Below are 25,595 nucleotides of genomic sequence, written 5' to 3'. Positions count from 1 at the left end.
GCTTGCCTACCATGTACAAGGCCCGGCATCGATGCTTAACACTGCAGTGAAAAATCAAAATGTGTTCCCCAATCTCAAGAGTCCATACTTAGAAATGCCCCCGAGGGGAGCAACCTACAGCGCTGCGGTGTGGTTGGGACGAGGACTGGTCTCCAAGGGGTGAGTAGGGGTTCAGGTGAATCGTTGGGCTGAGGAAGCTTGGTCTTGGTAGGTCAAGTGGGTCAAGGCAGGTCAAGGCAGGTGAAGGTCCGGATGGGAGTGGAGATGGGGTTGAGGTGGGGAGTGTGGGAGGGGGCGGGGCCAGCGGTGGGCGGTCTGTCCGGGCCGGGCGTCGCGAAGACCCTCCGCCGGCCCCGCCCTCAGGTGCCCAGGGCCAAAGCCCCGCCAGCGGGGGTTCCGTTTGCCCTCAGTGGAGGCCAGACGCCAGCTCTCGCGGGATCTGCGCCTCGCTCGGCTCGACGACTGCGACCGAGACGCCGCGGGAGTCGTGTAGCGATGGTTTTCTTCTTACACGCGGCGCAGGCGCCCCGTAGCCTGGCCCTTCCCGACGCTCAGGACGATGCCCTGGGTGCCCGCGTGGTGCAGGTGAGCTCCCGGACCGGGCAAGACGGGGCGCGACGCCGTCGTCGGAGCTGTGAGGAGACTCGGCGTGTGCGCGGGGAAGGCGGACGGGGCGTCGGAGGGAGCGGTCCGGCCTGGCGCCCCGGCGAGGCGGCGCGGCGTGGCGTGAGCCGAGGCCCGCGCGCCCCGAGGAGCCCCGCCTCGGGACTCCCGTCCCGTCGCACCCGGCGGGGCGCCGGCCTCAGCGTCGCGGTCCTTCGCTCCCGAGATCCCCGAACCTGGACGGCTCCCCACGTGCGTTGCAGACGTGCTGCTTCGCCAGACCGAGATCACCGGCGTCCTCCTCCCAGAGGCCTTGGGCCTTCCCGACACGCGGCGTCCCTCCCGCGTGCGCCCGCCGGCTCCTCCTCCGCTTCCCGGCCCTTCCTTCCCTTCCCTTCCCCTCGGCTCCCCTCCCCTCGGTTCTCTTCCCCTCCCCGTGGCTCCCTCTAGCCTTCCCAGGGCCGAACTGCGCAAAAGCAAACTGAACTGCGGATGTGTGTTTGCTCCTGCTGGGGGTGTGAATGCATTGCTTTGCTTAGGTGGCCTGTAGCCTCCAGTCTGGTGGGCTCTGCTAGTCACTTTTCAGAGTAGTTGCTGGGGTAGAACCCAGAGTCCTTGCTCCCCTTTGCGCGTTTTTCACTGAACTCATACATTTTTTCCTTAGCCCTTATGTATTCTGTTGGTCCTCCTTCGGTTTACTTGGGGGTGTAACTTTTATTTCTTTTGAAGGCGTAAAGGCAATGTTATGTCTTTAAAGTTTTTAATACAGACTTGTAGAGCTATGCATTTCCTATAGTCCTGCTTTGGTTATAGATCAAATTTTGATACATTGCTCAAAATATTTAATAATTTCCATTGTGATTTCTTCTCTGTGTATATATCTGTTATATCTGTATATATAATGTATTGCATATCATAATGTCTTATATTGTGACATAGAATATAATTACATATTATACTATTGGTTATATAATTACATAATATAAAATATATAATATATGATAAATGTTACATATAAAATACATGATACTTATAACAGTATGTTTAAAATAAAATTAATGCTTATAATTATCTTAATATATTTATAATTAATATAACATGCATAGTATATATGTATTACATATTTGTAGGGGCTGGGAATGTGGCTTGGTAGAGTGCTTGCTTAGTATGCATGAAGCCCTGGGTTCAATTCCTTGGTACCACATGAAAATAAGTGAATATATCTTGAAAAAAAATAAATGAATATATTTATAATTTTTTCTCAATTTTAGGCAAGCCTCTGACTCATGAGCTATTTGTCTTTTTTCTGTTTTTTTTTTTTTGGGGGGGGGTCCAGTCGTGGGGCCTGAACTCTGGGCCTGGGTGCTGTCCCTCAGCTCTTCAGCTCAAGGCTAGCATGCTACCACTTGAGTCGTAGCACCACTTCCGGCTTTTTTTTCTGCTTATGTGCTGAGGAATCAAACCTAGGCCTCATGCATGCAAGGCAAGCGCTCTAACACTGAGCCACCTTCTCAGCCCCCTCATGAGCTATTTGTATACTTAGGAAATGTATCACTTAGTTCCCAAGTATTTTGGTATATTCTTAACACCTTTTAGTGACTTTTTTTTTTTTTTTTTTTTTGCAAGTCTTGGGGCTTGAACTCAAGACTGGGCACTGTCCCTGAGCTTTTGCTCAAGCCTAGCACTCCAACACTTGAGCCACAGTGCCACTTCCAGCTTTTTCTGTATATGTGGTACTGAGAAGGCCAACAACCCAGGGCTTTGTGCATGCTACCACTAAGCCACATTCCCAGCCCTAGTGATTGCTTTTTTTTTTTTTATTATAAAAGTGATGTACAGAGGGGTTACACTTACATAAGTCAGTAAACTGTACATTTCTTTGTTTTGTTTTATGTGGTACTGAGGAATTGAACCTGGGGCTTTATGCATGCTAGGCAAGCACTCTATCAAGCACTCTTTCGCTAAGTCATATTCACAGCTCCCTTTTAGTGATTTCCATAGTTAGAAATGAGGTTATATGGTTATGATATGTTTGTTTGTTGGGATTTGTGTTTTATGACTCATACAAAATCTTTGCTTGTTTAAGTTACATTTTAAAAGTCTACTAACTACCCAGGAGGCTGAGAAAAGCCTCTGAGACTCTTACCTCCAATTAACCACCAGAAAACAGGAAGTGGCGCTGTGCTCAGAGTGGTAGAGCTTAGCCTTGAGCAATAAAACTCAGGGATAGTGACCAGGCCCTGAGTTCAAGCCACTTGACCAACTGGGGGGAAGAAAAAAAGCCTAGTCAGGTGCTGGTGGCTCACACCTATAATCCTAGCTTCTCAGGAGGCTTTAGATCTGAGGATCATGGTTCCCCATCACAGTTCAAAGCCAGCCTGGGCAGGAGTCTGTGAGACTTCTATCTCCAGTTAACCACCAGAAAATGAAGTAGCACTGTGGTTCAAGTGGTAGAGTGCTCACCTTGAGCTGAAGAGCTCAGGGATAATGCCCAGACCCAGAGTTCAAGCCCCAGGTTGGACCAAAACAAAACAAAAGCCTAACATAGCCAATCATGTGGTACACACCTGTAATCCTAGCACTTGTGGGTGACCAAGGCCAGAGGATCTTAAATTGGAAGACTGCTTGGATATACAGCAAGACTTGTTTTGAAAGGGAGGAAAGAAAGTTTAACTCCACTGTTCACATTCAGGAGGCAGGGGGCTAAAGCAGGAAGATGCTGTGATCATGGGTAGCCTTATGAACAAGTAAGAACCTGTCTCAAAAAAAAGTCTCTTTATTTTCCATCTCTGTGTGTGTGTATGTGTGTATGCATGGGCTGGTACTAGGACTTGAACTCAGTCTGGGTGCTGTCTGTTGGCATTCTTCTTTTTCTTTCTTTCTTTCTTTTTTTTTTTTGGTCAGTTGTGGGGCCTGAACTCTGGGCCTGGATGCTATCCCTCAGCTCTTCAGCTCAAGGCTGGAGCTCTACCACTTGAGCCACAGCACCACTTCCTGCTTTTTCTGCTTATGTGGTACTGAGGAATTGAACCTAAGGCCTCATGCATGCGGGGCCAGCACTCTACCATTGAGCCACCTTCCCAGCCCCAGCATTTTTCAATTAATGCTGGCACTCTACCACTTGAGCTATACATCAGTTTCTGGCTTTTTGCTTGCTAACTGGAGATAAGTGTCTCATGGACTTTTCCATCTTGGGCTGGCTTGTTTCTCAGATCACAGCTAGTGTTACAGGCAGAAGCAACTGGCACCAGTGGCTTATATTGCTTGTGGGACTTGAATTGAGGGCCTGGAACTGTCCCTGAACTTTTTCACGTCTACCACTTTGGTCACAGTGCTAGTTCTGTTTTTCTTTGGTGGTTAATTGGAGATAAGAGTCTCACCGACTTAACTGCCAGGGCTGGCTTTGAACTGGGATCCTCAGATCTCAACCTCCTGAGTAGCTAGGATTGCAGGCGTGAGGCACCAGTGCCTGGCTTCATCTACCTTTTTGGTGTGACAATTTTGGAATTATTATAATAGTTTCTACTTGTTTTTTTACCAGTTTGAAAAAGAAGAATTACAGTTTTCAACTGTAATTGGATTTTTCATTTTTAATCATTTCCATTTATTTATTTATTTATTGTCCATCTTGGGGCTTGAACTCTGGGCCTGGGCGCTGTCCCTCAGCTGGGCGCTGTCCCTCAGCTCTTCAGTTCACGGCTAGCGCTCTACCACTTGAGCTACAGCACCACTTCCTGTTTTCTGGTGGTTTATTGGAGATAAGAGTTTCATGGACTTTACTGCCCAGGCTGGCTTTAAACCACGATTCTCAGATCTCAGCCTCCTGAGTAGCTAGGATTACAGGTGTAAGCCACCAGCACCTGGCTGCCTTCTCTTTTTGTTCTTTTTTGTTCTTTTTTTCTTCTTTCCTAGGCTGGACTGGTACTTACCATTTAGCCCAGACTGTCCTTAAACCTATGAGCTTCCTAGTTCAGCTTTCTGAGTATTAGGATTATAGGCATGAAGCACCATGTTCAGCTTTATCCCTATATTGTTAATGGCTGACAAATGAAATGTGGAGGTAGTTTACATCTTTCCCCATATACAACAGAAAGTACAAAAGATAGATTCTTTCAATTACTTAATAGTTGGAGTAACGAGATTTCATTGAATATATATCCTTATTAGTATATAAAGATACATGTGTGTCCCAGAGGCCCATGGCTCACTTCTGTAATCCTGGCCACTTAGGAGGCTTACATCTGAGGATCGCAGTTTGAAGCCAGCCTAGGTAGCAAATTCTGTGAGACTCTAGAAGTGGTACTCTGACTCAAGTGGTAGAGTAGTAGACTTGAGCAGAAGCAACAAGGGATAGTGCCCAGGTCTGAGTTGAAGCCCCAGGACCAACCCCGGGGTGGGGCGGGGGGGGGGGGAGTGTATGTATGTGGGGGTGGGGGCGTATATATACCTAGGTGTTTTTTGTTGTTGTTGGTCATGTGGCTTGAACGCTAGGCCTGGACGCTGTCCCTGAGCTCTTCAGCTCAAGGCTAGTGCTCTACCATCAACCATAGTGCCACTTCTGGCCTTTTCTGTTTATGTGGTGCTGAGGAATCGAACCTAGGGCCTTATACATGCAAGGCAAACACTCTACCACTGAGTCACCTTCCCAGCCCCTGTATATGCCTAGTTTTATGTTGAATATTTGTGATTGTATGGTTTAAAAGTTTGGGATTTGTTTACCAGGAGGAAGCATCGCCCTACTCTTTGGTCCATATCTGTCTGGATGTCTTGATTGCCAACCTGGAGAGATTATGTTTTGAAAGACCTGATGGAACACTTTGTCTTCCAGAGAATTGGATTTTTCCTAGGGAAATATCTGATCAATTCCTTAGGAGGATGGCTTCGCAAGGTAATAGTATAGCTTACTTATAAAGCACTTTTGTATTTAAAGGCACCTTAATGTATGATTCCCATTTTTATTCCAGATTGTTCTTTTTAATTACGTGGAGGTTGATCCCTCGGTGGAAATGATCTTAGCCAGGCGCCGATGACTCACGCCTGGAATCCTGGCTACTCAGGAGACTGAGGATCATGGTTCAGAGCCAGCCCAGGCAGGCAGGAAAGTCCGTGAGACCCTTACCTCCAATAAACCACTCAGAAAACTGGAAGTAGTGCTGTGGGTCAAGTGGTAGCACGCTTGCCTTGAGCTGAAGAGCTGAGGGACAGCGCCCAACCCCAGAGTTCAAGCCCCAGGACTGATCCCCACACACACACACAATAAAAAGGAAATGATCTTGTTTCTTGGTTCATACTGTTGACTTGGCAGGTAAAGAAAATGGAAATGAAGTTCATTGCATTCATTTAACTTAGCTGTTCTGGCTTCCAAAATGTTATTGTAGGCTGGGAAGGTGGCTCAGTGGTAGAGCGCTTGCCTTGCATGCCTGAGGCCCTGGGTTCGATTCCTCAGCACCACATAAGCAGGGAAAAAAAGCCAGAAGTGGTGCTGTGGCTCAAGTGGTAGAGCGCTAACCTTGAGCTGAAGAGCTGAGGGACAGCGCCCAGGCCCACGACTGGACCCCCCCCCAAAAAAAAAACCCCAAAAAACAACAACAACAAAAAACCCCAAACAATGTTACTACATTAATCTCATTTCCCATATTTTATAAGTCTTGAAAGTTTTCTTAGTTGGGATGTAGCTCAGTGGTTATCTAGCACATTTGAGATCTTGGGTGCATGTTTGAGACCTTGGATTAGAAGCTTCCCACTACAGAAGAAGAATGTTTCTGATTAACTACCAAAAAGCTAAGAGTGGAGATGTGGCTGAAGTGAGAGAGCAGCAACAACCTTTAATGAAAAAGCCAAATCAGAGTGTGAGGTCTTGAGTTCGAGCCCCAAAATTGCCATACACAAAAAGAAGAGTCCTAGCTGGGTGCTGGTGAGTCATGCCTATAATTCTAACTACTCAGGAAGCTAAGATCTAAGTAATGCCATTTGAAGCCAGCCTGGGCAAGAATGTGTGAGACTTTTTTTTTCTTCTTTTGGTGTTGGTCCTGGGGTTTGAACTCAGGGCCTGGATGCTGTTTCTGAGCTTTTTATTTATTTATTTGCTTAAAGCTAGTACTCTACCACTTGAGCCACAGCTCCACATCAGGCTTTTTGGTAGTTTATTGGAGACAAGAGTCTCACTGACTTTTCTGCTTGGGCTGGCTTTGAACCACTAGCCTCAGATCTCAGCCCATCTACTGTTTATCTGTGAGACAACAAACAATAAGCCAGAAGTGGAGGTGTGATTCAAGTGGTAGAGTGCTAGCCTTGAGAATAAAGCTCAGGGACAGTAGCCCTGAGTTAAAGTCCCAGAACTTACATATATACACACATGCAAAAATCCTATTGGAAGAAAAGATGAGATTTAATTTGTCTTGTAGTTTGGGGCAAGTTACTTAAACTCTTCAAGCTTCCATTTTCTCATTTATAAAATAGTAAAAGCAGTTTCTTTATAGTGTTAGTGCAAAGAATACATGAGATAATCTTAGTAAAGGATTTAGAACTATGCCAAGCACAGATTTATATTCAATGGTAAGTATTGAATGTATTATTAGTTCACCTACCTCAGTGGTTCATGCCTATAATCCTAGCTATTTAGGAGGCTGAGATACACAGGGTGGTGGTTCAAAGCTAGTGTGGACAGAAAAGTCCAAGATTCCATCCCTGAAATAACAAACAGAAAGCTGAACTGAGCTGGGTGCTGATGCCTCATGCCTATAATCCTAGCTACTCAGAAAGCTGAGATTTCAGGATTGAGATTCCAAGCCAGCCTGGACAAGAAAGTTTATGAGACTCTTATCTCTAGCTAAGCAGCACAAAGTTGGAAGTGAAGCTGTGGCCTAAGTGGGATAGCACTCAGGCCCTGAGTTCAAGCCCCAGTGATGAGAAAAACAGCCAACTGAAAAGGTGGTATAAGTGGTAGCTCAGCAGCTAAATGAGCATGCTGCATGAGCTCAAGTCCCTGAGTTCAAAGTCTGTTTTTTTAGAAAGTAGTCTTTTTTTGGGGGGGTGGGTTGGTGGTGGGACTTGAACTCTGGGCCTGGGCACTGTCCCTCAGCTCTTCAGCTCAAGGCAAGTACTCTACTGCTTGAGCCACAGCACCTTCTGGTTTTCTAGTGGTTTATTGGAGATAATAGTCTCATAGCCTTTCCTGCTTGGGCTGGCTTTGAACTGTGATCCTTAGATCTCAGCCTCCTGAATAGCTAGGATTACAGGCGTGAGCCATTGGTACCCGCCTCATTTTCTTTTCTTTTGTTTCTTTTTTTTCTTTTTCTTTTTCTTTTTTTTTTTTTTGTCAGTCATGGGGCTTGTACTCTGGGCCTGAGCATTGTCCCTCAGCTCTTCACCTCAAGGTGAATGCTCTACCACTTAAGCCACAGAGCCACTTCTGGTGTTCTGGTGGTTTATTGGAAATAAAAATCTCATGGACTTTCCTGCACAGGCTGGCTTTGAACTGGGATCCTCAGATCACAGCCTTCTGAGTAGCTAGGATTACAGGTGTGAGCTACCAGCGCCCAGTCTTGGGGCTTGAACTCTGGGCCTGGGCACTGTCTCTCTGTTTGCTCAAGGCTAGGGTTCTACCACTTGAGCCATAGGACCACTTCCAGCTTTTTCTGATATTAATCGGAGATGAGTCTCACAGAGGGCTAGAAATGTGGCTTGGTGGTAGCGTGCTTGTCTAACATCTATGAAACCCTGGGTTCGGTTCCTCAGTACCACATAAGTAGAAAAAGCAGAAGTGGCACTGTGGCTTAAGTGGTAGAGTTCTAGCCTAGAGCAAAAGAAGCTCAGGGACAGCACCCAGGCCCCAGGACTGGAAACAAACAAACAAACAACAACAAAAAAAAACCCAAAGTGGTAGAGTTTAAACCCTGGGACTGGCAGACACACACAAAAAAGTCACAGACTTTTCTGCCCTGGCTGGCTTTGAACTGTGATCCTCAGATCTTGAGTAGCTAGGATTACAGGCATGAGCCACCAGCACCCAGGTAGTTTTTGCCTTCAAAGGCATTAGATCTAGTTATCATTGCAAGCTGCTTTTGCTTCTCTTACAGGCAAGCTGACTGACAGAACAGCAAGTATTTTCCAAGGCAACCAAATGAACTTGAAGGTGCTCAGTATCCAAAAAGCTAAAATCTCACCAGCTACCTTCACGGGAGCCTTCTGCCATCATAAGCTCATTGAAGTAGATGCCACTGCAGTGCACTCTGACCTTCCAGTCCCAGACATTTTAAGTGCACTCTGCAGCAACAGATGGATCCAGCAAAACCTCCGGTGTCTCCTGTTAGATTCAACAACTGTCCCTCAAAATTCAAGATTACTGTTTGTTGGTCAGCTCACTGGTCTTCGCATTTTAAGTGTTTCTAATATTAGCTTTTATAATGAAGACCTGGTTAACATTTCTCAGTTACCAGTGCTGCAATACTTGGATATCTCCAATACTCTGATCACTAACATCTCTGCACTCATCACCTGTAAGGATCGGCTCAAGTCTCTCACAATGCACAATATGAAATGCCTGACCATGACTAAATTACAAATTCTTGAAGTTATCAGAGAACTGAAATGTTTGCTTCACCTCGATATTTCTAATCACAGGCAGCTCAAATCAGACCTAGCTTTTCATTTACTACAGCAGAAGGATATACTGCCTGATGTTGTATCCCTTGATATTTCTGGGGGCCAGTATATCACTGATGGAGCTGTAGAATTGTTTATACGCCAGCGGCCTTCAATGAAATTTGTGGGACTCTTGGCTACAGATGCTGGTTATTCTGACTTCTTAAATGGAAAGCAAGGCTTGAGGGTGTGTTCTTATTTAGATTTTTTTTTTTTTTGTCTTTTGTTGCTTGTGGGGCATGAACTCTGGGCCTAGCTGTTGTCCCTGAGCTCCTCAACTCAAGGCAAGGGCTCTACCACTTGAGCCACAGCACCACGTCTGCTTGTCTTGTAGTTAATTGGAGATAAGTCTCATGGACTTTCCTGAAGATGAGAGTCTCACAGACTTTACTGCCTGGGTTAGCTTTGAACTGTAATCTTCAGATCTCAACCTCCTGAGTAGCTAGGATTACAGGTGTGACCCACCGGCACCGGGCGATATTATTTCATTTGTGATTTAACTGTTTATTGTGCACTCACTATGTGACTGATCATACAGCTATAACTTTTATTTTTTGGTTGCTCATGGGGCTTTGAACTCAGGGCTTAGGCACTGGTCCTTGAGGCTAGCATTCTACCACTTTGAGTCATAGCTCCACTTCCAGTTTTTAGGTGGTTAAATTGGCTATGAGTCTTATAGACTTTTCCTGCCAGGGTTAGCATTGAATCACAATTCTCAGCTCTCAGCCTTCCAAGTAGCTAGGATTACAGGCATGAGCCATTGGCTACTGTAACTACAGTTTTCCAGCTTACACATTCTGTAGTCTAATTCCATAGTGATAAATATAACCATTTGCATAGTACCTTCTAAGGGCTAGATGCCATGCTGTGCACATTATTGATCTTTTTTTTTTTTGGTCCGGTCATGGGGCCTGAACTCTGGGTCTGGGCGCTGTACCTCAGCTCTTCAGCTCAAGGCTAGCGCTCTACCACTTGAGCCACAGCGCCACTTCCGGCTGTTTTCTTCTTGCTTATGTGGTGCTGAGGAATCGAACCCAGGGCCTCATGCATGCAAGGCAAGCGCTCTACCTCTGAGCCACCTTCCCAGCCCCCATTATTGATTTTTTTTTTTAAATTTTTTTTATTGTAGAGATACTATACAGAGGGTTACAGTTACATGAGTGAGGTAATGAGTACACTTCCACTTCCTCTTGAACATTGTTACCCCCTCCATTGTTTTCCCCCTACCATCCCCTCCCTCCCTCCCTTCCCCAAGGTTCTTTTTTTTTTTTTTTTTTTGATCGTGATTAAGTGATTACTTAATTTCCGGAAATTCACAGTATTGTGGAATAATGATGCTCATTTAAAGTCACAAGTTCATTCTAACTTTCCTGGAGCAAATTGTCTATCACAGTCTGTAATATATAACGGTGCTCATATGTTATATACCATATATGTGATCAGCAGCATGGGGATATTTAGTAGTGGTTCAACCAGATGAGTGGGAGTTCTTTGTTTCTTAAGTCCTGTTAGTTTTGTCATATCACCTAACATTTTGGATTCATCATCCACTTATCAGGGAGACCATGTACTGTTTGTCTCTTCGTTCTTGGCTTACCTCGCTCAACATGATTCCTTCTAGCTCCATCCATTTCCCTGCAAATGCCATTATTTTGTCATTTCTAATGGCTGCATAATATTCCATTGTGTATAGATACCACAATTTTTGGATCCATTCATCTGTGGTGGGGCATCTAGGTTGTTTCCATATCCTAGCTATTGCGAACAGTGCTGCAATAAACATGGAGGTGCACGTGTCCTTGTATATTGGTTCCTGTTGTTCAGGGTAGATGCCTAGAAGTGGTATGACTGGGTCGTAAGGGAGGTCAATCTTTAGCTTTCTAAGGACCCTCCAGACTGCTTTCCAAAGTGGTTGTATGAGTGTACATTCCCACCAGCAGTGTAATAGCGTTCCTCGTTCTCCACATCCCCTCCAGCATTTGTCGTTGGCTGATTTGTGGATGTGGGACATTCTGACTGGGGTAAGGTGGTATCTCAGGGTTGTCTTTATTTGCATTTCCTTCACCACCAGGGATGATGAACATTTCCTCATGTGTTTCTTTGCCATTTTTATTTCTTCATTTGAGAAGTCCCTCTTTAGTTCCCTTGCCCATTTAGTAATTGGTGTGTTGGGTTTGGGAGGGATTAGTTTCTTGAGTTCCCTGTATATACAGGATGTTAACCCCTTGTCTGATATATTGCTGGTAAATATTTTTTCCCAATTAGTTGGTTGTCTTTCTAGCTTGGTTGCGATAGCTTTATCTGTGCAGAAGCTTTTTATTTTAAGGTAGTCCCATTTGTCGAGTCTCTCTCCAATTTGTTGTGACCCTGGGACTCTGTTCAGGAAGTTCCTTCCTGTGCCTATTAGTTCAAGTGTCTCTCCTACTCTGTCCTGCAGTAGTTTCAGAGATTCAGGTTTAATGTTAAGGTCTTTAATCCATTTTGAGTTGATGTTGGTGCATGGTGATAGGCTGGGGTCCACTTTTAGTTTTCTGCATGTGGCTGCCCAGTTTTCCCAGCACCAGCGGTTGAAGAGGCTGTGTTTCTTCCATTGTATGTCTTTGGCTCCTTTGTCGAATATCAGCTGGCTGTAGGCCTGTGGATTTATTTCTGGATCTTCTATTCTGTTCCATTGGTCTTCGGGTCTGTTTTTGTGCCAGTACCATGCTGTCTTTGTTATTATAGCTCTGTAGTAGAGTTTGAAGTTCGGCATGGATAGCCCTCCCATATTGTCTTTATCCCCTAGAATTGTTTTGGCTATTCTAGGTCTTTTGTTGTTCCATATGAATTTTTGGACTGTTTTCTGTATTTCAGTGATGTACGTCATTGGGATTTTAATAGGAATTGCGTTGAATTTGTATATTAGTTTTGGAAGTATTACCATCTTTACTATATTAAGTCGGCCTATCCAGGAGCATGGGAGGTCTTTCCATTTCCTAGTGTCTTCTGCAATTTCTTTCTTTAACTTTTTATAGTTCTCATTAAATAGTTCTTTTACATCTTTGGTTAGGTTAATTCCTAAATATTTTATTTTTCGGGAGGTTATTGTGAATGGGGTTGCTCCCTTTATTTCCCTCTCTTCCTGTACATTATCAGTGTATAGGAAGGCAACTGATTTTTGTGGGTTTATTTTGTATCCTGCTATTTTGCCAAAGTGATTTATGATTTCTAAGAGTTTGGGGATGGAGTTTTTGGGATCGTGGAGGTATAGTATCATGTCGTCTGCAAAAAGGGATAGTTTAACTTCTTCTTTTCCTATGAGGATCCCTTTAATATCTTTTTCTTGCCTTATTGCCCTGGCTAAGGGTTCTAGGACTATATTGAAGAGGAGTGGAGACAGTGGGCATCCTTGCCTTGTTCCTGATTTTAGGAGAATTGGTTGTAGCTTTTCCCCATTAAGTATAATATTGGCTATTGGTCTGTCATAAATGGCTTTTATTGTTTTTAGAAATGTTCCTTCTATTCCTATTTTCTCCAGAGCTTTTAGCATGAATGAATGTTGAATTTTGTCAAAGGCCTTTTCTGCATCTGTAGCGATAATCATGTGATTCTTGACCTTGGCTCTGTTGATATGTTGGATTACATTTATTGACTTACGTATGTTAAACCATCCCTGTGTCTCTGGGATGAAGCCTACCTGGTCATAGTGAATTATTTTTTTTATGTGTTTCTGGATTCTGTTAGCTAGAATCTTGTTAAGGATCTTTGCATCTGTGTTCATCAAGGAGATTGGCCTGTAATTCTCCTTTTTGGTTGGGTCTTTGCCTGGTTTGGGGATGAGTGTGATATTGGCTTCGTAGAATGAGTTTGGGATAGCTCCTTCCTTCTCTGTTTCTCTGAAGAGCTTGAGGAGTATGGGTATTAGTTCTTGTTTAAAGGTCTTATAGAATTCTGCTGTGAATCCATCTGGTCCTGGGCTTTTTTTTGTTGGAAGACTTTTGATAGCTTCCTGTATCTCATTATAGGATATTGGCTTATTTAATTGGTTAACTTCTTCTTTGCTCAGTTTGGGCAACTTGTATTTCTCTAAAAATGCATCCATTTCTGCCCGATTTTCTTCCTTTAGAGAGTATAGCTTTTGAAAGTAGTCTGTTAGAATTGTTTGGATATCTTGGGTACGTGTGGTGATGTTTCCCGTGGCATCCCTAATCCTATTAATATGGGTTTCCTCTCTTCTTTTTTTAATTAATCTAGCCAATGGGCCATCAATTTTGTTTATTTTTTCAAAGAACCAGCTTTTTGTTTGGTTTATTTTGGTTATGGTTTTCTGATTTTCTAATTGGTTAATCTCTGCTTTTAATTTGGTTATCTGGCTTCTTCTAGTAGCTTTAGGTTCCATTTTTTCCTGTTTTTCTAGCTGTTTTAATTGCAACATGAGGTTATTTACTTGGTCTGTCTCCATTCTCTTGATGTGGGCACTGAGGGCAATAAATTTGCCCCTCAGGACTGCTTTTGCTGTGTCCCACAAGTTTCTTTGTGAGGTGTTTTCATTTTCATTGAGTTGTAGGAAGTGCTTTATTTCTTCTCTGATCTCTTCTGTTATCCAGGCATTGTTAAGGAGTGTGCTGTTCAATTTCCATGTATTGGAGAAATTTCTGCGGTATGCTTTGTTATTGAGAGCTAGCTTGATTCCACTGTGGTCAGATAGGATACAGGGGATTATGTCGATCCCTTTGTATTTGCTTAAGTTCCTTGCATGAACTATGATATGGTCTATTTTGGAGAAAGTTCCGTGAGCTGCTGAGAAGAATGTGTACTGTGTTGTTTTAGGGTGAAATACTCGGTAGATGTCAGTTAATTCCGCTTGAAGTATGGCCTCTCTTAATTCGGTAGCTTCTTTGCCAATCCTCTGGTTGGTAGACCTGTCCTTTGGTGAGAGTGGTGTGTTAAAGTCTCCTAGTATTATCGTATTGGGATCTATTTTATTCTGTAAGTTTGAGAGCATTTGTTTGACATATCTGGGTGCACCAATATTTGGGGCATATAAGTTGATGATGGTTATATCCTCCTCTTGGATTGTTCCCTTTATTAATATGTAGTGTCCGTCCTTGTCTTTCTGTACTGATTTTAATGAAAAGTTTATTTTGTCAGATATCAGGATAGCTACACCTGCTTTCTTACTGGGGGCGTTTGATTGGTAGATCCTTTTCCACCCCTTCACTCTGAGTTTGTTTGTATGTTTGGCTGAGAGGTGGGTCTCCTGAAGGCAACAGATGGATGGGTCTTGTTTTCTTATCCAGTCCTCAGTTCGTTTTCTTTTAATTGGCGAATTCAGCCCATTTATATTAAGAGAAAGTATAGAGAGATGCATTGTTGTCCCTGCCATTCCGTTTTCCTAAGTTTTTCTTTTTTCCTTTCCTCCTGTGCTTGCTCAGTTAGACTTTGAGTAATGCCTGTTTGGGGCAGGCCCCAGTTCCTGGCTGCTTTCTTCAGGTTGTGTCCCCCCTCTTAGAATTCTTTGTAATGCTGGCTTAATGTTTATGTATTCATTTAGTTTTTCTTTGCTATTAAAAGTTTTCAGTTCTCCATCAAATGTGAATGCTAGCTTTGCCGGGTAGATCAGTCTGGGTTGGCAGTTATTGGCTCTCAGGGCTCGTATGGTGCTTTCCCAGGCTTTTCTTGCATTCATTGTTTGTGTGGAGAGATCTGCAGTAATTCTTATTTTTTTCCCATTGTAGTATAGCTCCTTCTTCATTTTTGCTGCATGCAGGATTGTTTCCTTATTATTCAGATCTATCATTTTTACTATAATGTGTCTAGAAGTGTTTCTCCTGGGGTCTTGCTTGTTGGGTGTTCGATAAGCTTTTGTGATGTAGTTAAGATGGTCGTTTTTGAGGTGGGGAAAATTTTCATTGATTATATTGTTAAATAGGTGTTGCATTCCCTTGCTCTGGAATTCCTCACCTTCGTCCACTCCAATTATGCGAAGGTTAAATTTTTTAGCATTATCTGCTTGCTCTTGAATATCCCTTTGGTTTAATTTGAGTAATTTTTCCATATCTGTCACTTTTTGGTCCAGTTGGTGTATTCTGTCTTCTGTATCTGACACTCGACCTTCCATTTCATTCACTCTGTTGACAGTGGCTTCTATTGTGGTTTGCATGGAGGAAATGGATCCCTTTATGGATTCAATGTTGGTTCTCAGAGTACTGATCTCACCTCTCAATGAGGTATGCATTACCTCTAATTTGGCGTTTATCTCACTTCTTATTGAGGTTTGTGCAGCTTCTATTTTTGCATGCATCTCTTGTTTGATACCCTGTATCTCTTTGGATAGTTCATCCTTGTGCTCTTTCAATTTCTGATAAATTTCTCGCTTTATTTCTTGAGTCATTGCCTCCAGCAACCCTTGGAAGTAGCCTTTGTCTTCCATTCCTGCTTTGCTCCCACTGGGGCTCTCCCCTGTGTGGCTGCTGGCTTTTGAGGTGAGCTTGCTGTCCTGGGTGGTAGTAAACCTTGTGATTTTTCTCTGTGATTTTCGCATGGAGGTTCAGGAGACTGCTCTTCAATTTTGTTTTGGTGTGTCTGTCTTTGCCTGGTTGCTGATTCTGTATTGGTAGAGAGAGTCTGTGCCTGATCTGGGTTCTGTTGGGAGCCTATTTCCAGCTGCTATTCTGACTTACTTAGGATTCTCAGCTCTCTGCTGTAGATTGCTGACAGTTCCCGCCTTTGGAAGGGTTGAGCAGCCTAGACTGCTTGTGTTTGCTCCTACGGGTGCTCTTGTGAAGAACAGATGCTCTGGATGTACTCTCCCAAATACTGGAGTCTGCTATGGGCTCCTGATGTGTTTTTGTTTATTTGTTTTGGGCTGGTTGTGGGCTTGAACTCTAGGTTTGGGTGCTGTCCCTCAGCTTTTCAGCTCAAGGCTGGCACCCTACCGTTTGAGCCACAGCACCACTTCTGACCCTTTTTGCTTTTGTGATGCTGAGGAATCAGATCCAGGGCCTCATACATCCAAGACTATCACTCTATTGCTGAGCCGCCTTAACAGTCTGAGCTCCTGCTTACTATCAGGTGCTGGCAGCCTGTGTTGCCCAATTCCCAGTCTAGGGTATATGGGTGGAGTTTTGGTGGGGTTTGGGCTTCTCTTGTCCTGGGCCTCCAGGTCTTTTGTTGTCACAGGCGTGCTTCCCGGGGGAGTGTTGTTTCCTGGTTTTCTCCCCTCTGTTGAGGCGTATGCTCAGCTTTTTACTTCAATTGGGAGGAGTTGGTTGTGTTGTTCAGGTGCCGGATCCCCGGGCTTGGTTCCGGCCCCAGCCTGGAGCGCGCTTGTTAGGCCTGTGCTGATGTGTATACCCCCTAGGTTATACAGCCTGGGGGACACAGTTCAAATTTCTTCTACTGTTGGTAGTCTTGACCCAGGGGCGCTGTTCCTGGCTTGGGCATTTAAGCTCCCTTCCAGGGGTGCTCTTGCTCTAGCCTGGCCAGCTGAGTGTGCTCCACGGGCTGGTGGAGCTCTCAAACAGTTCCCAGTTTTAGTGGGTCCTGTGGTCCGGGTGCTGGGGTAGGGAGTCTAGGTCAGGGTCTGGGGATTCCCTCCAGCTCTGGTCTCCCTTGAGGGATACACTTCCCCTGTGGGGTACTCACCCTGGAGCTGGTTGTTTCTGTGTGGTGTAGGTCGTCAGTTGTTGTTGCAATCCGGGCTGGGTTGGGCGGTGGTGGCTCTGTGTGATTCTTTTCTGTCTCTGCCTCTGTCGAAGCTGTTGGGTCAAGAGTGTCCACGCTCAGGCAGCTTCTTCTCGGTACCTCTGGGGCCCAAGTGACCCCGCCGGGTTGTTGCGATCGTGATCGGGCGGGCGGGTGGTCTGCAGACAGGACCCTTTGTCGCGCCGAGCCGCTTTGGCGGGATGGAACCTCTCTGCTCGGGTGGAGAGTGCTGGATCGTTGCGATCGCGATCCGGCGGGCCGGGTGGTCTGCCGCAGGTCCTTTTGTCACTCTGCTGATGCCGAGCGACTTTGGCGGGATGGAGCCTCTCTGCTCGGGTGGAGAGTGAGGGGTGGGGGTGGGATCCTCGTGGAGACTCCCGGCTGGTAGGTTTCTCTGTTCCTGGTGATCTGCTGTTCTGCAAACCAGTACCAGATGTTCTGAAAGTGGCCCCCTGTGTCTCTGCTGTTTCTCTGGGGCTCCCACAGCCCCCGCCGGGCCGGCTCCCATTATTGATTTTTTAATGTTCCCATTTTAGAAATACTGCAAAGGAAGTTACTTATTCCAGTCATGGAATATTATTAAAGCATAGAGCTGAGACCTGTATCCAAGTCTTTGTCTGTAAACTTTATTTTTAGCTCTTTTAAGAGCTGAACATGGGTCTGGGAAGGTGGCTCAGTGGTAGAATGCTTGCCTTGCATGCATGAGGCCCTGGGTTCAATTCCTCAGCACCACATAAGCAAAAAGAAAAAAGCCGGAAGTGGTGCTGTGGCTCAAGTGGTAGAGCGCTAGCCTTGAGCTGAAGAGCTAAGGGACAGTGCCCAGGCCCAGAGTTCAGGCCCCATGACTGGACCCTAAAAAAAGCTGAACATCATTGATGAGGCAGATGATTAATAAAGCTAATGCTGTTTTGAATCAGTATATGACAAAAGGCAATTTTTCTTTTGGACCACAGGAGAGAAGGGGTATGTGTGTGTGTGTGTGTCTGTGTGTCTCTGTGTGTATGTCTGTGTGTGTGTGTCTGTGTCTGTCTGTGTCTAAGGCTCTACCACTTAGAAGGGGTGTATATGTGTGTGTGTGTGTGTGTGTGTCTGTGTGTGTGTGTGTGTGTTTGCTCAAGACTAAGGCTCTACCACTTGAGTCACAGCTCTACTTCTGGCATTTATTTAGGGCAGAGGCTGTTGATTGGAGATGAGAGTCTCATGGACTTGCCTGCCTGGGAGACTTGAAACTGCAGTTCTGAGATCTTGGCATCTTGGGTAGCTAGGTTTACAAGCATGAGTTGGAGGTACCTGGCTGAGAAGCCTTTAGTAGATACATGTTACACTAGGCAAAACCAGGAGCAGTACAGGAGGGTATAGCTAGATTCATTGGTGTGATTAAATTCAGGATCTTGTAAATGCTAGGCATCTGTTCTACAACTGAATGATATCTTCAGCTCGAAAAGTAGTTTTTATTTATTTTTGGTGATAACAGGTTTGAACTCATTGCCTCATACTTTCAGAAAATTGGGCCTCATCTAGTTTTGTTTAAATTCCCTGTCTTTCTGTATAAGTTATCCTATATGAGTGCTTAGAGAACACGAGATACATTCTTGATTATTGATTGTTGAAAATTTTACCTGTTACCTATTATTCATTTGAGATCCTAGTTACAGTAGAGTCATAGGGAGATAATAGTCAAATCTGATGACATGTATTATTTTGTTGTTGTTTGCATACTTTATACATACTTAAAAATGAGGAGATGAAATCATGAGTCTGCTCGATTAATTTAATGAAACCAACTTTGAAAGTACTTGGAATATTTAATTAAAGACCTATATTAATAGCTAGGTACCAGTGGCTCATGCCTGTAATCTAGTTAGAAGCTGGCCTGGGTAGAAAAGTCCTTTAGACTATCTGCAATTGACCAGCAAAATACCAGACTGGAGATGTGGTTCAAGAGATAGAATACCAATTAAAAAAAAACAAGAAAGAAGCTGGTTGCTGGTGGCTTTTTCCTGTAATCCTGGTTATTTGGGTTGAGATCTGAGATCTCTGGGTTGAGAGCCAGCTAAGGCAAAAAGGTCTGTGAGACTTAGCTCCAATTAACCACTAAAAATCTGGAAGTAGAGGCATGGTTCAAGTGGTAGAGTGCCAGCCTTGAGTGAAAAAACCAAGTGGAAAGGTAAGGCCTTGAGTTAAAGCTTTGGTACCTGCACCAAGCAAGACTGTGAAGTCCTGAGTTCATGCCCCACTGCCAAGGGGAAAAACAAAACAATGAAGATAACAAAAACTTTTGAACCCCATTTTACCATCTTTGTTTTTCAGGTTGCTGGAGGAGTTAGTATAAATCAGATTACTGAAGCACTGAACCAATACAGGAACAGGTCATGTTTTATGAAGGAAGCTCTCTGTAGACTCTTCACAGAGACCTTCTCAATGAACGTTTCTATGCCTGCCCTTTTAAAGGTATCTGTGCCTTAGAAAGTCTGTGTTATTACTCCATACTTGGTTCAATTAAGTTTTCACAAAACCTAACTACAATATAACTTTTTAGTTGAAAATGAGTACTGCTTAATGACAAGTATATTTTGTTTTGTGTATTGTTGACTTTAGTTAATTATATATAACTACTAAGTTTTTATGATTATTAGGTTAATGGATGTTTATTAGGGAAGATTTAAAAACTATAAAATATGAAATAAAATAGTCTAATGCTGACTTTATTTTTTTCCAGTCCTGGGGCTTAAACTCAGGGCCTGGGTGCTGTCTTTGAGCTGCTTCTTGCTCTATCTACCATTCCAGCTACAGTACCATTCCTGGCTTTGTCTGAGTAGTTTATATGAGATAAGAATTTCATGGACTTTCCTGCCAGGCTGGCTTTGAAATGTTATCCATAGATCTCAGCCTCCTGAGTAACTTGGATTATAGGTGTGAACCACTGGCACCGAGCACAGTCTGTTATTTCTGAGATACCTTATTCACATGCATTTTGATACTAGTTCTTTCAGATATTACACAGTAATTTGTATACCTTGTTGAATAGCGAGTCATGTACCTTATCAAGAAAGGAAAATGTGTGGTTTTCTGCTACATTTTCTCTTGCTATGAACATCTGAGTTATATGAAATCAATTTGACTAAAAGTTTTGGAGCCAGGTGCTAGCGGCTCATGCCTGTAATCCTAGCTATTCAGGAGGCTGAGATCTCAGGATAATGGTTTGAAGCCTGCCCAGTCAGAAAAGCCCATATCTTTAATAAACTACCCAGAAAAAGCTGGAAGTGGAACTGTGGTAGAGCACTAGCCTTGAACAATAACAACTAAAAAGCTCAGGGACAGCACCCAGGCTTTGAATTCAAGCACCAGGACTGGCATGCACACAAAAATAATAACTTGGAATTTGGCTTGAGGATGAGGATAACTGGATTCATATGAATACACATTGCCTTAAAAATTTCTTATGGATCATTAATGTGTTGATTTTTCAAAGTCTAGCAGTTGGTTTGCTTCAAGAACAGGATACCACCAAATTACTTGAGGTTGGCTAATGTTCCACTTAAAAGTCTTAAGTGAATAAAGTTACCAGTGTTGACATAGCTGAACTTTGCTTTAGCAATAACAAATTTATTTTGAATGTAATCGAAAGTATTGAGTGGTTTTGAAAAGAAACTATTTTATATGTGTGTGTATTTTTTAAAAACCATAATGATGTAAAATTAATTGAACATGAAAATGAAGCATCATATTATAAATATATCTTGCCAGGCACCATTGGCTCACACCTATAATCCTAGCTATTCAGCTGAGATCTAGGGATTATGGTTTGAAGCGAGCCTGGGCAGGAAAGTCCTTAAGACTCTTTTTTTTTTTTTTTGCCGGTCATGGGGCCCGAACTCTGGGTCTGGGTGCTGTCCCTCAGCTCTTCAGCTCAAGGCCAGTGCTCTACCACTGGAGCCACAGCACCACTTCCGGCTTTTTCTGTTTATGTGGTGCTGAGGAATCGAACCCAGGGCCTCATGCTTGCAAGGCAAACACTCTACTGCTGAGCTACCTTCCCAGCCCCTTGAGACTTTTGTCTACAATTCACCACCAAAAACAAAACAGAAGTAGAACTGTGATTCTAGTAATAAGAGTGATAGCCTTGAGCAAAAAATCTCAGGGACAATGCCCAGGCCTTGAGTTCAAGCCTCAGAACTGGTACACATACAAATAACACATACAAATACCACATTGTTATTATTATTTGTAACTTTCTTTTTTTTTGGGGGGGGGTCCGGTTGTGGGGCCTGAACTCTGGGCCTGGGTGGTGACCCTCAGGTCTTCAGCTCAAGGCCAACGCTCTACTACTTGAGCCACAGTGCCATTTCCGGCTTTTTTTTTTCTTTATGTGGTGCTGAGGAATAGAACCCAGGGCCTCAGGCATGCAAGGCAAGTGCTCTACCACTGAGCCACCTACCCAGCCCCTATTATTTGTAACTTTCTGTAGTTCCTTAAAAAATATAGTTGGAAGCCAGGCACTGGTGGCTCACACTTCTAATTTTAGCTACTCAGGAGTCTGAGGTCTGAGGATGAAGGTTCAAAGCCAGCCCAGGCAGGAAAGTCCGTGAGACTTTTCTCCAGTAAACTGTAAAAAAAGCTGGAAATGGAACTGTGATTCAAATGGTAGAGTGCTAGCTTTGATCAAAAGAGGCTTAGGAACAGCACCCACACCCTGGGTTCAAGCCCCAGGACTAGTGGGGAAAAAAAAGTGCTTGGAAGTCCTGTGCTGGTGGCTCAAGCAAGAAATCTTAGCTACTCAGGAAGCTGAAATCTGAGGATTATAATTCAAAGCCAGCCTAGGCAAACAAATATGTGAGACTCTTGTCTCTGTTAACCAGCAAAAAACTGAAAGTAGAGCTGTGGCTCAAGTGGTACAGCACTACCCTTTAGCCAAAAAGCCAAGAAAGAACACTAGGCTCCTGAGGTTAAGCCCCAGTACTGTCATACACACAAAAAGTATGCTTTGCCTGGGACATATCCTAGTGATATAGCAGATGCAAGGTTTTGAGTTCTAGCATAGCAAAACAAACCAACAACCCTGTTTGTGTATATGTATATATAACTGCAAAATGACAGATTAGTGTTAACTTATTTACAAGGCCTATTTCTCTTAAAAGGTTTTATTCTAAGAAATAGAGTGTAAATCTGATTTGTGCATATCTTCTGCAATACTTATTAGTGAATATTACTCAGAGGAGTTGTAATGATTTAGTTTCGCAGATGTAGAGAAGTCACATAAGTAGTTAATACTTGGAATTAGCCATTCTGTTGGCCAATGCCTGTAATCCTAGCTACTGAGGAGGCTGAGATCCGAGGATCACAGTTCAAAGCCAGCCCAGGCAGAAAAGTTCATGAGACTCTTACCTCCAATTTACCACTAGAAAACCAGAAGGGGCGCTGTGGCTCAAGCGGTTGAGCGCTCACCTTGAACTGAAGAGTGCAGGGATAGTGGCCAAGCCCAGAGTTCAAGCCCCATGACTACAGATAAAAAAAAAGTTGCATTTAGATTAGGAGGTATTGCTACAACACCTTGATGTCCTCAATAATAAATGCTAAGGGAAGGGAAAAATCCATATGATCCAGTGAGCAAATAACTTTTTAAAAAAATTGTTCTCTTCAAATAATTGTATAGAGACATTTCAATTTAATGTGTACAGTATATCTTAGTGAGGGTCACTCTACACAAATAATTTTTACTAACAAAAGCAAGTGTAAAATACTGTAAGGAATGTAATAAAATCTTGTGCCAGTAAAACAAATTTTTCTTCAGCTTGTAGCTGTAGGAATGAAGAATCACCCATTGGATTTACCAGTGCAGTTCACAGCTAGTGCTTGTGTCCTCAACTTAACACGCCAGGGGCTGGCCTGTAGAATGCCTGTTCGTCTGTTGTCAGAGGTCACCTGTCTACTTTTCAAAGCTATAAAAAATTTCCCCCTTTACCAACAGGTAATTTGAATGAAATACTTGACTAATTTTTTTTTTCTTTTGGTCTGGTAGTGGGTTTTGAATTGAGGGCCTTAGTTTGTTTTCATGTAAAGTTAGGGCTTTACCATTGGAGCCACAACTCTACTTCTGGCTTTTTGCTTGTTAATTGGTGATGAGTTTCACAGTCTTTCCTATAGGCCTTGACCCATAAGCCTGGGATCTCACCCCCTGAGTTGCTAGGATTACAAGCGTGAGCCACTGGCAGCCATCTGGAAATGAATCTTTAGAAGGTCAACTACAATGTCAGAAAATCCAACTTTGTTCTATAATCTTAAAACTTTGGAGGCTGGGGCAAGAGAATTGAGTTTGAAGCCAGATTAGGGCACATAGTGAGAATCTGTTTTGTTTGTTTTTTTAAAGCCAGGAGCTGGTGGCACTGTGGCTCAAGTGGTAGAGTGCTAGCCTTGATCTAAAGAGCTGAGGGACAACGCCCAGGCCCAGAGTTCAAGACCCATGACCAAAAAAAAAGACAGGCACCGGTGGCTCATGCCTGTAATCCTAGCTACTCAGGAGGCTGAGATCTGAGGATCACTGTTAAAAGCCAGACTCCTATCTCCAATAAACCACTAGAAAACCAGAAGTGGCGCTGTGGCTTAAGTGGTAGAGCGCTTGCCCTGAGCTGAAGAGCTGAGGGACAGCGCCCAGGCCCAGAGTTCAAGCCCCGCGACCGACCAAAATAAACACATTCACATATATGAGACAAATCATTTGGAAAGATGCTTATATCTAAGCTGGTGGCTCAAGCCTGTAATCCTCGCTACTCAGAAGGCTGAGATCTGAGGATCAGGGTTCAAAGCCAGCCCGGACAGGAAAGTCTATGAGACTCTATCTCTAATACACTACTCAAAAAAGCTGGAAGTGACACTGTGGCTCAAGAGTTAGAGGGCTCATCTTGAGTAAAAAAGCTCCAAGACAGTGCCCAGGTCCAGAGTTAAACCCCCAAGACCAGCAGAAAAAAAAAAAAAGTTGATTTAAAAAAAAAAAGGTATTCCTCATTGAAGATATTGTACTTCCACCCAGGCTTAAAAAAGGCTGGAAAGTTGGGCGTCGGTGGCTCACACCTGTAATCCTAGCTTCTCAGGAGGCTGAGATCTGAGGATCACGGTTCAAATCCAGCCCATGCAAGAAAAGTCTGTGAGACCCTTATCTCCAATAAACCACCAGAAAACCAGAGGTGTTGCTGTGGCTCAAGCAGGAGAGCGCTTGCCTTGAGCTGAAGAGCTGAGGGACAACACCCAAGCCCAGAGTTCAAGCCCAACGTCCAACAACAACAACAAAAAAAAAGGCTGGAAAATCCTATATAATTCAGTCTTTATTCTTTGGGGTTTTTTTGGTCGTGGTACCTGAACTCTGGGCCTGGATGCTGTCCCTGAGCTCTTTAGCTCAAGGCTAGTGTTCTACCACTTGAGCCACAGTGCCACTTCAGGCTTTTTCTGCTTATCTGGTGCTGAGGAATCAAACCCAGGGCCTCATGCATGCAAGGCAAGCACTCTACCACTGAGCCACCTTCCCAACCTATCAGTCTTCGTTCTGACGTTAATTGTAAGATGGAATTGAAAACTTAAAGAGGGTTTAGGTATGCAGTGATTCCTGAGTAAGCAAAGCTGGTTGGCAGTACTATCCAAATGCTTAAAATCTACCACTAGAAAGAAGTATTGCATTTTCTCATAATTGTTTTTCTTCCTAAAAGTTACAGAAGAATTGTCTTCTCTCCTTAACCAATTCCAGGATTCTTGTGGATGTTCCATTTGATAGGCAAGTATAAATAAAAGTTATTCTCTGATTGGGTGTATTGGCCAACTAATCTGATCATTGTTGGCTCTTGATTATTTAGCAAGCTGTTTATGGCCATAGCACCTTGAAATGTGTCTAATCTTATTTAACAAGGGACTGCTAAAGTTGAGATCAAGTATTTGAGGAAAGGCTCTCTCTTGACCCTCTTCCGTGGAGAGGTGATTTAGAGGTACTCTAATTGTGCATGTTTTTCTCCCAAAGTGATTCTAGTGTCAGGACATGGTTAAAAAAAATGGGCTCAGCTGTGCATTGGTGGCTTACACGTGCAATCCTAGCTGTTCAGGAGGCTGAGGTTATCATGGTTCAAAGCCAGCCTGGGCAGAAAGTACATGAGACTCTTGTTTTTTTTGTTGTTGGTTGTGGGGTGTGAACTCGGGGCCTGGCAGCTTTCCCTCAGCTCTTTAGCTCAAGGCAAATACCCTACCACCTGAGCTACAGCACCACTTCTGGTTTTCTGGAAGTTTATTGGAGATAAGAGTTTCACGGCCTTTCCTGGCTTTTCCTGCTTGGGATGGCTTTGAATCATGATCCTCAGATCTCAGCCCTCTGAGTAGCTAGGCTTACAGGCACAAACCACCAATACCTGACTCTGTGAGACTCTTATCTCCAATAAAGCATTCAGGAAACCAGAAATAGTACTGTGGCCCAACTGGTAGAGAGCTGAAGAGTTGAGGGACAGGGACCAGGCCCAGAGTTCAAGCCCCAGGACTGACAAAAAAAAAGAAAAAAAAATTGGGCTCAAGCCTGTAATCCTAGCTCCAAAAAGCTGATCATACTTAGATTCAGGTCCCATTAGTTTTGTACATAGGCTTCCTTTTTTGAAAACCATGACTTTAAGAGAATTAGATATGATAATACGTAT

The 25,595-nt window shown here is 43.8% G+C and overlaps 1 protein-coding gene across 1 annotated transcript in view; it reads left to right on the top strand.

Annotated features, from left to right (window-relative positions):
* Positions 1-495: 495 nt before the first annotated feature.
* Positions 496-25,595, top strand: part of Zyg11a (zyg-11 family member A, cell cycle regulator) — a 41,165-nt gene continuing 16,065 nt past the window's right edge. Inside the window, exons 1-6 of the mRNA XM_069987211.1 lie at positions 496-585; positions 5,326-5,491; positions 8,682-9,433; positions 19,243-19,383; positions 22,724-22,900; positions 24,630-24,694. Of these exons, the coding sequence (XP_069843312.1) occupies positions 496-585; positions 5,326-5,491; positions 8,682-9,433; positions 19,243-19,383; positions 22,724-22,900; positions 24,630-24,694 (1,391 nt within the window). The remainder of the gene's footprint in view (positions 586-5,325; positions 5,492-8,681; positions 9,434-19,242; positions 19,384-22,723; positions 22,901-24,629; positions 24,695-25,595) is intronic.

Source organism: Dipodomys merriami, unplaced genomic scaffold (genome assembly GCF_024711535.1).
Source record: "Dipodomys merriami isolate MVZ:Mamm:240054 unplaced genomic scaffold, mDipMer1.0.p SCAF_34, whole genome shotgun sequence".
NCBI classification, from domain to species: domain Eukaryota; kingdom Metazoa; phylum Chordata; class Mammalia; order Rodentia; family Heteromyidae; genus Dipodomys; species Dipodomys merriami.
Note: the sequence above shows the minus strand (reverse complement) of the source record. Positions and strands in the feature narration are given on the sequence as shown.